Raw genomic sequence first — 12939 nt, 5'->3', positions numbered from 1 at the left:
ACAGTGATAGCAACAGGCACAGAGCACTTGTCCTGCCCAGCTTATTGGCTCCTCCCCTTCACCCACAAGGCGTGTGGGTGTAGTGTCCTGTCATCCTTTGTCATAGACAGAGGACCCAAGGTGGCAGCTCTGGCTCCTGAATGGCAGATCTAGGCCTGACGTTCAGCTCCCACGTCTAGCCATGCCCATATCATCTCAGGGACACAGCCCTGCCCATTCAGCCCAATATGGTAGCACCAGGGGACACGCAATTTCATTTTTCTCCTTTAGCTTCCTAGTTATCCTGCATTCACCCAGTAAGTGTGGAATTAATAAATGAATTGAATGAATTTAGTTGATCATAACAGTGCATCCTGATAGCACTTGTTTTTAGATATTAAAACTTTCTCTTCTATCCTGACTTACCATTTTTAAGTACACTTTTCCATCGTTTAAAATTACATTGAAATGTATCAATAACTCCAATTTTTTTTTAAGGGTGGATCTTCTTAGAGTCAAGACTTCATTCAGAACGTTGAGTTTGTATCTGATCATCTGAGTTGGGCATTTCTGTATGAAGCTTGAATTATGACTGCCTTGAGCTTCTTTCCTTTAAAAATCTTATTTCTAAAACACATTGAGAGCTACAAATGTCTGCTGTCCATTACATTAACCCAGGTTCCAAGTCATGGAACCAGGACAGCAGATGTGTCACCAGAAGAGTGAGGCTGTCACAGTCACCAATCTTCAGCTGGTGTCGTCTTTACCTGGAGGATTGTCTGCAGATGTTTAGAATCAGTGCAGAATAAGCACTGTGGCAAGATAGTAGAACTATTGCGATCTCTGATGACCTTCCAGCAATTTAGTGGGTTTTCTTTCCTAAACTGAACTTCATCTGTTTTCCTAATTCACTTCGAGTCCTAGACTCCTGGATGTGCAATGTTCTTTGAAATGATCATGTCCAATTTCCCCATTATAAAGATTCAGGAAGCCGAAACTCAGAAATATTAGCAGTCAGACAGCTCACAAAGATAGGAATAAACTTTTAATTTTTTCCAGTTTAATCCTTTTTTTGATACTAAGGCCATTATGCCTTTGTTCCAATCTCTAAAACAATTTCTATTTGTGTTTTAAGCCTCGCTTCTTAATTGTTTCTTGTTGAAGCAGAGGAATATAATACAATCCTGAAAAGAAAGACATTTCTTTTTAGTAGACTTCTAACAGATTTCCCAGAAATGTTGTGGTTGCATTTTTTAGCATATGATAGGTATGCTTTTTAAAATAAAGTCATATATGTTCTTTAAGTTTTAAAAATGTAAAATAAAAGAAAAGGAAAAATGAATTACTCATAGATCTGTTGCCCCTATGCAGCCCCTGAATGTTGGGAGGAAGGGTAGACAGCAGGTACAGTGTTCTCTGGCCCAAAGACCACTCCTGATGTCAACCAGATCCAATCCTGTACTGTGTTTTTTCTTGTACTTGGGATCATGCTGCATGTACAATTCTTTTCTCTTCTCTTAGCATAATAAGTTGGTTCTTAAAACATAATGCAGGTCTCATATTTTCATGGCTACACAATGGTCCATCACATAATTCACCTCCTTGTGGATGTTCATTTAGCATGTTTCTAATTTTTAATACCACAGATAATGCCTAGAGGACCATCTTTCTGCATTATTTCTTTTTCTGATTTCTGGAGTGTTGCCTTAGGACAAATTCCCACATGTGGGCCTCAGACTTTTGTTCTGTGTTATCAAGTCCTTTTCTCAGAGTAGCCTAGCAATGGACAGAGCTCCATTTCATGGGTCTGGTGGATGCCTTCCTGGTAACTCTCACTGGGCACTGAATCTTCACCTCTGGCCAAGAGCACTTGCCAAGTGGCACTGGATGGTCGGGCCAGGTGCAGTTGGACAATCACAGGCAGGCACAGGCATGCCTGTTCTCTGCTGGAGAGAGGCTTTGGGGCACTTGGTGTCAATTGGCTGCTGTGTGCTCCATAGAACAGGTTCCGTAGTGGCAGCATTTTCTTCTCTGCTTTGAGGAATGATGACATAGCTCCTGCATCTGGGGAGAGAGATTCCCCAAACAGCAGATTTCTACCAAACTCTCGCCAGCAAGACTACTCCCCATCAGAAAGCCATGTGTGACTCCTTCAAGAGAGCATGGGTCTGGGTTGTGGCAGCTGTGGTTCTGTGTGAACTGATTGAGATTGTGCCAATTTTGTGGAATTTTCCTAGTAGTTAGGTCAAAATGTCCCCTTTTTTCTCTCTTTCGTAACTGCATGATCAGCATGACAGTAATGCTAATAAAATCAAAGGCGGACTGTCCCTTTCATGAATTCTGTTTTTGAATTCTCCAGGCTCTCTCGCAGCTCCTATCTGTATGCACACATGCTTTTCATTTTCCCGTTCTAATCATAGCAGACGTGGTTTTTATTCTGCTCTCCCCGCTGATTGCTGATGACGTCTTTCCATGCCGCCGTGTGATTTTCCTGGTTACTGCTTGCTGGTTGCTTGGTATTCCACCAAGGGGGCTAATTTTACCCCTCTCTCATTTCTGATGTGTTTCTGGTTTTTCCCACTATAATGAATATGTGGCACAAATGTCTTTCCCTGCAGGTTAACTATCTCATGTGGTTATAGAATATTTCCTTTCTCAATCTCCTCAGGAGCAGGACCTCTGGGTTACTTCTAGGTATTTGAGATCCACTTGATAAATATCGCCAAGTATACTTGTCTGTTCTCATGATGCTAATACAGACACATCTGAGACTGGGTAATTTATAAAGAAGTTTATATATAATTTATAAAGAGGTTTAATGGACTCACAGTTTCACTTGGCTGAGGAGGCCTCATGATCATGGTAGAAGGTGAAGGAAGAGCAAAGGCACATCTTACATGGTGGCAGGCAAGAGAGTATGTGCAGGGGAGCTGCCCTTTATAAAACCATCAGATCTCGTGAGACTTACTCACTCCCATGAGAACAGCATGGGAAAAACCCACCCCATGATTCAATTACTTCACACCAGGTTGCTCCCACCACACGTGGGTATTATGAGAGCTACAATTCAAGATGAGGTTTGGGTGGGGACACAGCCAAACCATATCACCAAGTGATCATCAAAAATAGTGGGCTCAATTCCTCAGAGTGTCTCCAGCTATAAACACTGTGGCCTTTGCTGTGGAGGGAAAGGGTGGTCCAACAACTCATAAGTCGCCCTGCACTGTGACACCCAGGGACATCCTAGCCCATCTGTGGTCTTGTGTGTCAGTGTACCCTGCAGCACACCTGTCAAACCACCTGCCAGCGCACCTTCCAGTGCACCTGCCAACATACCTGCCAGCACATCTGTCTGTGCACCTGTCAAACACCAGTCAAACCACCTGCCAATAGGCACGACCCTTGCTGGTTCTGAAAAGTCAGACTTAAAGGCAAAGAGAAGATGGAGCTGCTCCCCAGGGCTGCCTCCCACAGGAGGACATGGCCGAGGGAGACACCACCACCCAGCGCATACTGTGCATCTGAGTGCTGAGATGTGTTGCTGTAGACTATGGGGAAGCACTCTTTTTCTGTTAAGTGAAACTTTAGAGGCCTTTGACTGTGGAATTAAGACACCCGCATGGTCACTTACAGGGACTTGTATATAGCAGATAGGGGGCGAGTGAGTGAGGGCAGTTCTGTTCCTCAGGAGGAAGCCTACTCAGCCTTTGGGCAGGAGAGGCCCTGGTTTCCTTCAATGAATGAGCTTCAGGCTGAGCCTGGATGTCTTGAAACACCTCAATTTCACCCATGCCCTGAAGTCACACGTGCACTTGTGCTTGAACTGCAGGGTCACAGGCTAGAAGGGAGAGAAGAGTTGTTATGGAGCCCAGTTGTTTTTCTTCTCCCAAGAGGAGATGGTCAGGGACAGGATCCACAGCCCTCCCTTGGCAGCATGGGGAGCCAGGACACAGGCAAGGCCGGGCCACTTTTTGCTCTTTCCAGCCTGTTCTCTGAGCTCACTGCAAGCCATTCCTTCTCTCGGCAACCAGGATTTCAGGACACATGCTTCCGTCACAGATGTTTCTCGTGGGCCTCTGGGCTCCTTACTTATGACAGTAGTCAGGTTTCGTGTTAATGTGATTGTTGTCCAGACGCACCCTGAGACCAGAGAAGGTGCCTTGGGCTCCACCTGTGACATGAGGGTTTAATACTACAGCAAGGCAAATAGAAAGCTCCCTCTGGCTGGTGGGAAGGCAAAGCCACACCAGGCGGGTCTGCTTTGCTCTGGTGACTCACTTATTGTCTGCCTTGACGTGGGAGCAAGTGCATCCTTGGAGCACTCACTTTTCATGTTTTCAGAATTAGGCGCAAAGGCCATCTGCCCTACATGCACCCAGCACAGGCCACATGCGCAAGTCGTTCATAAATCCACAGTCTGCACATCAGCAGCTGTCTGTGTGTTAACAGGACACACCTGTCCCAATAGTTGCAACTAACATGTGTCTCCCTTGGTGTCTTCCAGCCTGCAACGTGTGGTACTTGAACTCCGTGGAGATGGAGTCCCTCACCGGCCACCAGGCGATCCAGAAGGCCCTGAGCATCACCCTGGTCCAGGAGCCACCCCCTGTGTCCACGGTTGTGCACTTTAAGGTGTCAGCCCAGGGCATCACCCTGACAGACAATCAGAGGAAGTGAGTGTCTAGAGGGAGGCAGGAGCCGTCCAGCAGGGGCGGGGCTGTCACCTTCCTCTTGCTCTTCCCTAGTGCGGGTAGTCATCCAGGTAAATCGTTAGCCGTCCTTGAGGTCATGAGTCACCCAGGACCTGTCTAGGCATTTTTCTCCCATTAAATAGATCCTGGGAACCACATAGAAACTATTAGCATTTGTTCTGAAGGTTATTTTTCTTAGAAATCAGTAAAATAAAATAATAAAAAGACATTTGGCGTTTTAAAACTGCACACATACACACATAATTGCAAATGTAAAAAATCGTTTAACTCAGTTTTTTGAAAACATTCTGATATTATGATCAGAATCCATTGATCTTAGAACCTATTGTTTTAACAGAGGGTCATTCATTTCCTTTCAGGTGAGAGTATGACCTTGATATGTACTATTTCCATTGGCCAATTTCAAATGACTTAGGCCAGAGCTGTTACTGAGCCAGTTACGCTGGAGCTGATGATCTCAATGTGGACCTTTACTGAATGCCCAGCACAGGCATGGAACAGAGCAGCCATAGGGCTGTTCCTCTCTCCCTCCTTCCAGAATGCCATCCCTGAGTGGAGCCTGTGGCCTAAGAACAGAGCAGTCCAGATGCACTTGTTTTGTGTTGTGTGGTTGAGGAGGCACGTTGGCATCAACTGTGGCAGGAGCCATCACAGCCGACAGGCCGGCAGGGGACACTCAGACCAGCCGGGCTTCTTTCTCAGGATGCTCCCCCAGCAGGGCCCCCGTGCCTCTCTGTGGTGTCCATGTCCTTAGACGCAGGACATTTTCATCATCTGCCCAAAACACCTGGGAGGTTGAAGGCAGGATCTTCCCCTCCGTAGCATCAGGAATAAGTGAGTTTAGGCAGGTTTTGCTCATCACCCTTCACCTGCTGGAAAAAATGAGCATGAAGCAGAACGTGGGTTTTACTGGTCAGACCCGTTCAGTGCCCCTGACACTGACCAGTAGGTAACCCTGGGCAAGGTCCCAATTCTTGATGCTCTCATATTTCAATCTTGCACCAAAATACCTATTTCCGGGTTTAGTGTCTCAAATGAAAAGGGCACTCAGCAAGTGCCCTGTGTGGCACACGCAGGGACAGGGTCAGGTGCGTGGCTCAGCCCCACTGTGTTCTCAGGGTCAAGGTCACAGGCAAGGCTTAGCTGCACGACTGTATGGTGGACTCGTGGTCAGGTTCAGGGGGCATAGCTTTGCTGTTTGGTGGACTCAGGGTCAGAGTCAGGGTTGTGCCTTGGCTTTATGGTGGACTCAGCGTCAGGGACATGGCTCAGCTGCATGGCTCACCCAGGGTCCCAGTTGGGCATGGCTTAGCTGCATGGTGGAATCAGGGTCAGTGTCAGGCATAGCTCAGCTACATGGTGGACTCAGGGTCAGGGGCATGGCTCGGCTACATGACTCACTCAGGCTTCCCATTGGGGGTGGCTCAGCTGCACGGTGGACTCAGAGTCAGTGTCAGGGGCATAGCTGAGCTACATGGTGGACTTAGGGTCCGGGATGTGGATCAGCTACCTGGAGGGCTCAGGGTCAGGCTCAGGGCATGGCCAGGCTGCTTGGTGGACTCAGGCTTACAGTCAGGAGTATGGCTAGACTGCCTAGTGGACTGAGGGTCAGCATCAGGGACATGGCTAGGCTGCATGGTGGATTCAGGGTCTGTAGGCATAGCTTGGCGACATGGTAGACACAGGGTCGGGGTTGGGCTCCTTAAGGACCCTCACAATGTTGACTGTTCCCTCCTCCCCACGGCCCTTGGAAGATCTGTTATTTCTTCACAGGATCTGTTCTATGTGCCCTTGTCAGAGGTGTCTTTTTTCTGTGTCTCTTTAGTTTCCCTGTATTCTTTATACTGCCTGGAGACGGGTCATGTCCACATCAGTTCAGATCTTTCATATTGTAAGAGACAGAGTTTGGGTTCAGACTGGCTAATTCTAGACAAAAGGGGGATCTTCTCACCAACAGTGAGCCTTAAAAGGCACCTGTTTGAGAGGTGCTGTAGGTGGCTGCAGGGTCACCTTGAATTGAAGCACGCCCAGGCTCTGCCTCTGCCCTTGCCTGTCTCCTGGCCTCTCTCTTCATCTCCAGATGAGCTTTACCCTGTACCAGTGCAGAGTCATTCCCAGAAGGAGAGGGTTGACCCCAAAGCCAGCTAGACTGGCCCAGCCTGGACACAGCAGTGTTGAGATGGGCATCCTCTGGGGACCATGTGGACTGGGTGGATAGCACTCTTGGAAGGAAGGGCTCGGCAGGTGAGCTGGAGGAGGTTGCCTCAGGTGGTCATGTCAGTGACTAAGGGCTGTCAGGTGAGCTGGGAAGGAGGTCTCTATGGGGGTCATATCAGTGACCATGTGGAGTCCTTCCCTAAGGAATGTTCCATGCACAGCACTTTACTGTTCACTCAGTGCTGTCAGACCTGTGACTGCATCTGATTTGGGTGTCTGTTCTGTGGAAGGAGTGGGCTGGTATCATGATCCACTTTTCACAGGTGAGGAAACTGAGGCTTGGAGGCTGGAGGCTGTTAGTGGTTTCCCCATGATCCTGCAGCCAGCAGTGTCTGGCAGGACCAGAGGTGCTTCCTTGTGTCCATCTTACACCCCACCAGCTTTTCCAGTTCGTTGGGGCTTTTTTTTTTTTTGAGGTGGAATCTCACTCTGTCACCCAAACTGGAGAGCAGTAGAGCGGTCTCAGCCCATTGCAACCTCTGCCTCCCAGGTTCAAGCAATTCCCCTGTTCCTGCCTCCCAAGTAGCTGAAATTACAGGCACATGTCACCATGCCCAGCTAATTTTTGTATTTTTAGTAGAGACGGGGTTTCACCATGCTGGCCAGGCTGGTCTCGAACTTCTAACCTCAGGTGATCCACTCACCTCGGCCTCCCCAGGTGTTGGGATTACAAACGTGAGCCACTGCGCCCGGCCTGGTAGGGCTTCTTGACCTGATTCCTGTCTTCCTCACGGCTGACAGTTTCAGCCTGTGTGGTGCTGCCGTCTACTGGTAACAACTGTTCTGCCCAACTTCAGGGCATCTGTTGACTTTGAATGAGCACACACTTTCTTCTCTCCAAGTGATGAGTAACAATATAAAATGTTTTCTGCTGGAAGAATCTTCATGTATGGGAGAGCCTGCCCAGTGCATCCCCCATCACCCAAAAGCCCTAGTAACAGGAACCATCCTCTCTCCCCTGTGTCCCAACAGGCTCTTCTTCCGGAGGCATTACCCCGTGAACAGTGTGATTTTCTGTGCCTTGGACCCACAAGACAGGAAGTAAGAAATTTGCATTTTTATTGAGCAAGGAGTATACTCAATTCTATCTTTCAGTTTAAAACATTAACCTGACTCTCTTTTTCTTTTTAATTTGCAAGGTGGATCAAAGATGGCCCTTCCTCAAAGTAAGTTTCTGGGAGGGATTTCTTTACATGCTCTCCTTGTCTACAGTTACACTCCAAAGTTGAATTCCAAATTGTCATAGGGGGTGCCTTATAAGAAAATGACTACACCATGCCAATTTGTTTTGAAAAAGAAGGAAGTAAAAGTGTTCTCATTATGGACAAGGATCTGGATGCTGTTAACTTCTCTGCCGGCTGTTGGCTGAATGTGCAGTTGGCACAGCCTTTTTGGCCATTTGGGAATGCATGGGCTCAGCAGTGCTGAGGTCTGCACAGCTAGAAGGAATTCCTCCCTGTGTGCAGGCATGTGGATGAAGCGGGTGTTCCAAATCTACCAAATACAAGGGAGGAGGGCCTTCATCACACTGTTGCTCCACAGCCAGTCCAGGCAGCTGTTAGAGGTCCCTCTTTTTTCTTTTCTTTTTTATCTTTTTTTTTTTTTTTTGGAGACAGAGTTTTGCTTTTGTTGCCCAGACTGGAGTGCAGTGGCATGATCTTGGCTCACTGCAACCTCTTCCTGGGTTCAAGCAATTCTCCTACCTCAGCCTCCTAAGTAGCTGGGATTACAGGCGTCTGTGAAGGCTGGAGGTAAAGTGCATGAACAGGTGGCCAGCAGGGTGCTGGGCATTTGGTAGATTTTTGATAGATGCCACTTAAAATTCCTCCTGACTGTGCCGCTGGCAGCTGGAGGAAGTAGAAGCTTGGTACTTTGTGGGACACTGACCACTCTAACTGGACTTTCCTTTGGCAGAGTCTTTGGATTTGTGGCCCGGAAGCAGGGCAGTGCCACGGATAATGTGTGCCACCTGTTTGCAGAGCATGACCCTGAGCAGCCTGCCAGTGCCATCGTCAACTTCGTATCAAAGGTCATGATTGGCTCCCCAAAGAAGGTCTAAGAACCCACCTCCCACCCTGGACCCACCGATGCCTCTCAAAGCCCTGGAGACAGCTGTGGGGTGAGGGTGGAGCCCCCACTTTTTACCAAACTAGTAACCCTGACATTCCAGGCCCAAGAGGATCTTCCAGCTCTACAAAAACAAGAACAAACAACATCACCGTGAATTGACCTTTCCTGAAACTGACTTACCTGACACATCTCTGTAGCCACATGTTTTTTGGGTAGAAGAAGCTGGGCATGGGTGCACCCCACCTCCTAGGGTCCCCATGGGAAAGGGACATGCAAGGAAACAGCACAGAACACGAGGTGGTCCCCACATCCCTGGCACACCAGCATTCCGGGGGATGAGGAATCCCCCGCCCTTGAGGCAGAGGTGACAAGTGACTGCCATGCTTCACCCATTGGCATGGGCGCTCCTGTCCAGCTGCACCTGAGGCCAGGAGTTTCCCTCACCTTGGTCTTCCCAAGATGGAGATGCTAATGAAACTCAGAAGGGGGCGTATGTTTGATGAAGGTTTGTGCAAGTCAAGCCCTTCTGGAACACAGCGGGGCCTAAAACGAGGGGCCTTTGTGATGGGCTGTGAGGATGAGGGTGGTGGGAAGAAACGGCTGCATTAGAGACCCCACCCCACCCCACCATGGTGAGTGCTCCGTGCCTCCTCCTCACCTGTGGCGAGCTGGGCGAGCTGGGCTGGGGAGAGCCTATGAGGACCCTGAGAGGAGAAATGAGAAGAAGGAACAAAAATATCATTTCTATGTAATTTATATTTTATGCCAAATTATTTATGATAATTTGCCATTGCTATACTGTACCAGTGTCGAATGCTGCAGCCTGCCAAGCTGTGATTTTGCGAGGCTTGTCGCCATGTAGGATGCACCCTAGGCCCCTGGCCACCGAAAGTGTACGGTGGACTGTGGGTCTCTCATGTGCAGTGCCGCCCAAAGGTGGCTTTGCCTCAAGCAGCCTACCCTGATGTTTTACTCATTGGAATGTTTTTCCCCGGTTGTGGATGACTTCCTTTCTGATGGAGAGAGTCCAGGAGGGATGGGAAACACCTGGATTTAAACTCGGCATCCCTGACACGGGCTTTTCAATGATCTTCAGGCCGGACACTGCAGGACCTGAAGTTCCCGTGCATTTATCAGCCGCCTTCGTGCTCCTCCTTGCCACCCTGGGGTTCTTTCTGGGGACCCTGTGTGGTTGCGGCATATGTGAGCAGAACGGAGGATGAGGAGAAAGAGAAGAAACCCCGGTACTGACAAGCTATTTTTGAGTGCCATTGTTTGCCATCATCTAAGCCACTGAATCAAGTATATTTCAGGCTTATTTCAACATTCCAGCCCTGGTTTTCTTGCTTGAACCTGTCCGTGGTCAAAAGGTTTGGGGGAGTTTGTGACCCTGGAACATCCCCAGAGTGAGAGATGGGGCTGGGCCACATCAGAATAAGGCCTCGGCCCCGTCCTCTCTCAGCGCAGGTGCTCTGCAGGCACGCTGACTGTCCTGATTGCGATCCAGCCCGAAATTCCCTCTGCTTTCAAAAGTCAAGTCCCCAGTCTTAGGCCACACTGGTGTCACAGGCTCCTGTCAGGGAGCTGGGGTTTGGGAGTGTGCTTTGTGAACTCTGCTTTAAAGTGAGGGGCCGAGGAAAACTTAGCAACAGGCAGAGCTGGAAGCAGCCAAATCACAGTGGATGTTGTGTGTGCGTGTGTACGTGTGTGCGTGTGCGCATGTGTGAAAGCAGGTGGACCATTCCACTTTTTAGCTCCTATTGATGCACCAAACCAAGTGCCTCATTTCTGTGCCAAATGTTTGCCTTGGTCATTGTAGACCTCCTTCTCTAACGTGCGGTGGCATGACCGTCAGGAGGTGCTGGCATTTTCAGCAGATCCTCGTGTTGACCCTTATGTCTTTGGCAGAGGCTTCTAGCATCTCGGTTTTTCATCCACTGCAGGAATGTGGCCACTGGGAGCAGAGGTTTGTACTTCCCCCAAGAGGTCCTCATCCTGAGATGGTCCCTACCCATGTTTAACCCAAAGAGTGCAGGCCAGGTCCCTAATCCTTCTGATGAAGGATGAGAGAGCTCATTTAGAAGTCAGAGCAAACGAGGGTCTCAGTATTGAGAAACAGCCTGCCAGGGAATCACAGAGATATTGGGGTGCCCGCGATGGCCCCCGTGAAGCCATGCCTCGACGGCATTCAGGAAGCCGTGCAAACATGCTTTTTGAACTCATTGGCCAGGTGTGATTTTTACACAAGGTAAACGTGGTCAAGGGCATCAGGGAATTTGCTCCAAGCAGATAGCTCCTTCTGAGGAACCAAAGGCAGCAAGTTTCCACGATTTCTGGAGAGCTGGTATAGGAAGTTTATTTCTTCCTTTTGTGTTACATGTGCATTAAACAGAACAAGCTGTGTGCCATCACAGATTGTACTGTGGGCTCAGAAACCGTGAGAGAGCCCCCACCGTGGACACCGGCTCTAGGGCCACAGGAAAAGGAACACTTCAGGCATTTTGCCTCCAGGGCTCCCGCTGGACAGGCGCATACTGCCCTGGGGAGCAAATGTGGAGAGTTCACGAACTCATGTGCCCAACGCATGTTATAGCCAGGGTCCTACTAACTACTCAGTAAAAGAACGTATTGTTGTATTCCTCCAGTGTTAAGCTATAGCCATGTTAAAAGTCACCGTGCATTTATCCTCAGCATCAAATACCTTGTAACGTCTTCTTCTCTGCCTTACTTGTTAGTGCATATTTTTACTTTTCTGATACTGTAAAGAATATATCCAGTATGTAAATGAATGTTCTATAAATCCTTTGTATAGTCATTTTCTCTGCTCTTTAAATATCATCTCTATTCAGAGTATAATAAAATTATGAACTTGGTAAGCCTCCGTGAGATGGTATTTGTGTGCCCTGAAGGACATTTGTGTGTGTGTGCACGTGTGTGTGTGCATGTGTGCACTTTTATGTATGTGTCTCTGCACACGTGTGCATGTGCTTGCACAGATGTATCTTTGTGCACATGTGCCTGTGCCTCTGCGTGTGTGCTCGTTCATCAATGTATGTGTGTTTACAATCAGTGGATTCAGTTATAAAGTCACAAATGTTTTGCCTTCAAGGGTATATTAAGATTTCTGCCCAGAGACCTTTGAAATGTTACATTTAAAGACTTGAAGATTAACCACAATGCAGTGTTGATAATGGGTCCTGACATGTCTTCGATGTTGCTGTGAATACCCTTACACACACACTGGCTGCAGGAACACACGCCTAAAGTGGGCCACCTCCTGAGGGACCTCCCAGTGTCTATTCAAGTGGGCACTAAAACTGAATATTGAAACTCTGGTGGATTCACTTACACATCAACAGAGTCTGGAGACAGCCAGTGTCACCCACCTCTTCTGTTCCCCCAGCCAAGGCTCCTCCCTCCCCACCTCAAGGGAGTTTGCCCTTTTCTACTGACTCTCTGCCCTCTTCGGCCTGTCCCCTCCCTCCTTAGTCAAGAATCTATGGACAACATTAAGTGAGGACTTACTGTACATAAAGTAAAAGCTGGTAGAGTCGAAAGCAGAAATGGACAAATCCACAATTATAGTTGGAGAATTTAACATTCTCCTCTCACTAACTGGTGGAACTATGCCATGGTTTTAGTATTTGTGTTCTTCCATGAAATCTATATGTTGAAACCTAATCCTAACGTGATGGTACTAAGAGGTGAGGTGACTGAGTCATGGGGGTGGAGCATCATGAATGGGATTAGTGCCCTTATAGAGGCCCAAGGGACCTTGTTTGCCTCCTCCACAGTGTGAAGATACAGCTAGAAGGTGCCATCTGTGAGGAATGGACCCTCACCAGACACCAAATATGCTAGCACCTTAATCTTGGACTTCCCAACCTCCAGAACTGAAATTTGTTTTTATAAGCCACCCAGTTTATGACATTTTTGTTACAGCAGCCCAAATGCACTAAGA

At 48.3% G+C, this 12939-nt stretch overlaps 1 protein-coding gene across 1 annotated transcript in view; it reads left to right on the top strand.

Annotated features, from left to right (window-relative positions):
* The window catches only part of TNS3 (tensin 3), a 330636-nt gene extending 318782 nt beyond the window's left edge, over window positions 1-11854 (top strand). Inside the window, exons 29-32 of the mRNA XM_011996485.1 lie at window positions 4484-4652; window positions 7881-7949; window positions 8048-8074; window positions 8823-11854. Coding sequence (XP_011851875.1) covers window positions 4484-4652; window positions 7881-7949; window positions 8048-8074; window positions 8823-8967 — 410 coding nt within the window. The 3' untranslated portion in view covers window positions 8968-11854. The remainder of the gene's footprint in view (window positions 1-4483; window positions 4653-7880; window positions 7950-8047; window positions 8075-8822) is intronic.
* The last annotated feature ends 1085 nt before the right edge of the window (window positions 11855-12939 follow it).

The sequence above is a fragment of the Mandrillus leucophaeus genome, unplaced genomic scaffold (genome assembly GCF_000951045.1).
Source record: "Mandrillus leucophaeus isolate KB7577 unplaced genomic scaffold, Mleu.le_1.0 Scaffold517, whole genome shotgun sequence".
NCBI classification, from domain to species: Eukaryota; Metazoa; Chordata; class Mammalia; order Primates; family Cercopithecidae; genus Mandrillus; species Mandrillus leucophaeus.
The sequence above is the reverse complement of the archived record's forward strand: the minus strand, read 5'-3'. Positions and strand labels throughout refer to the sequence as shown.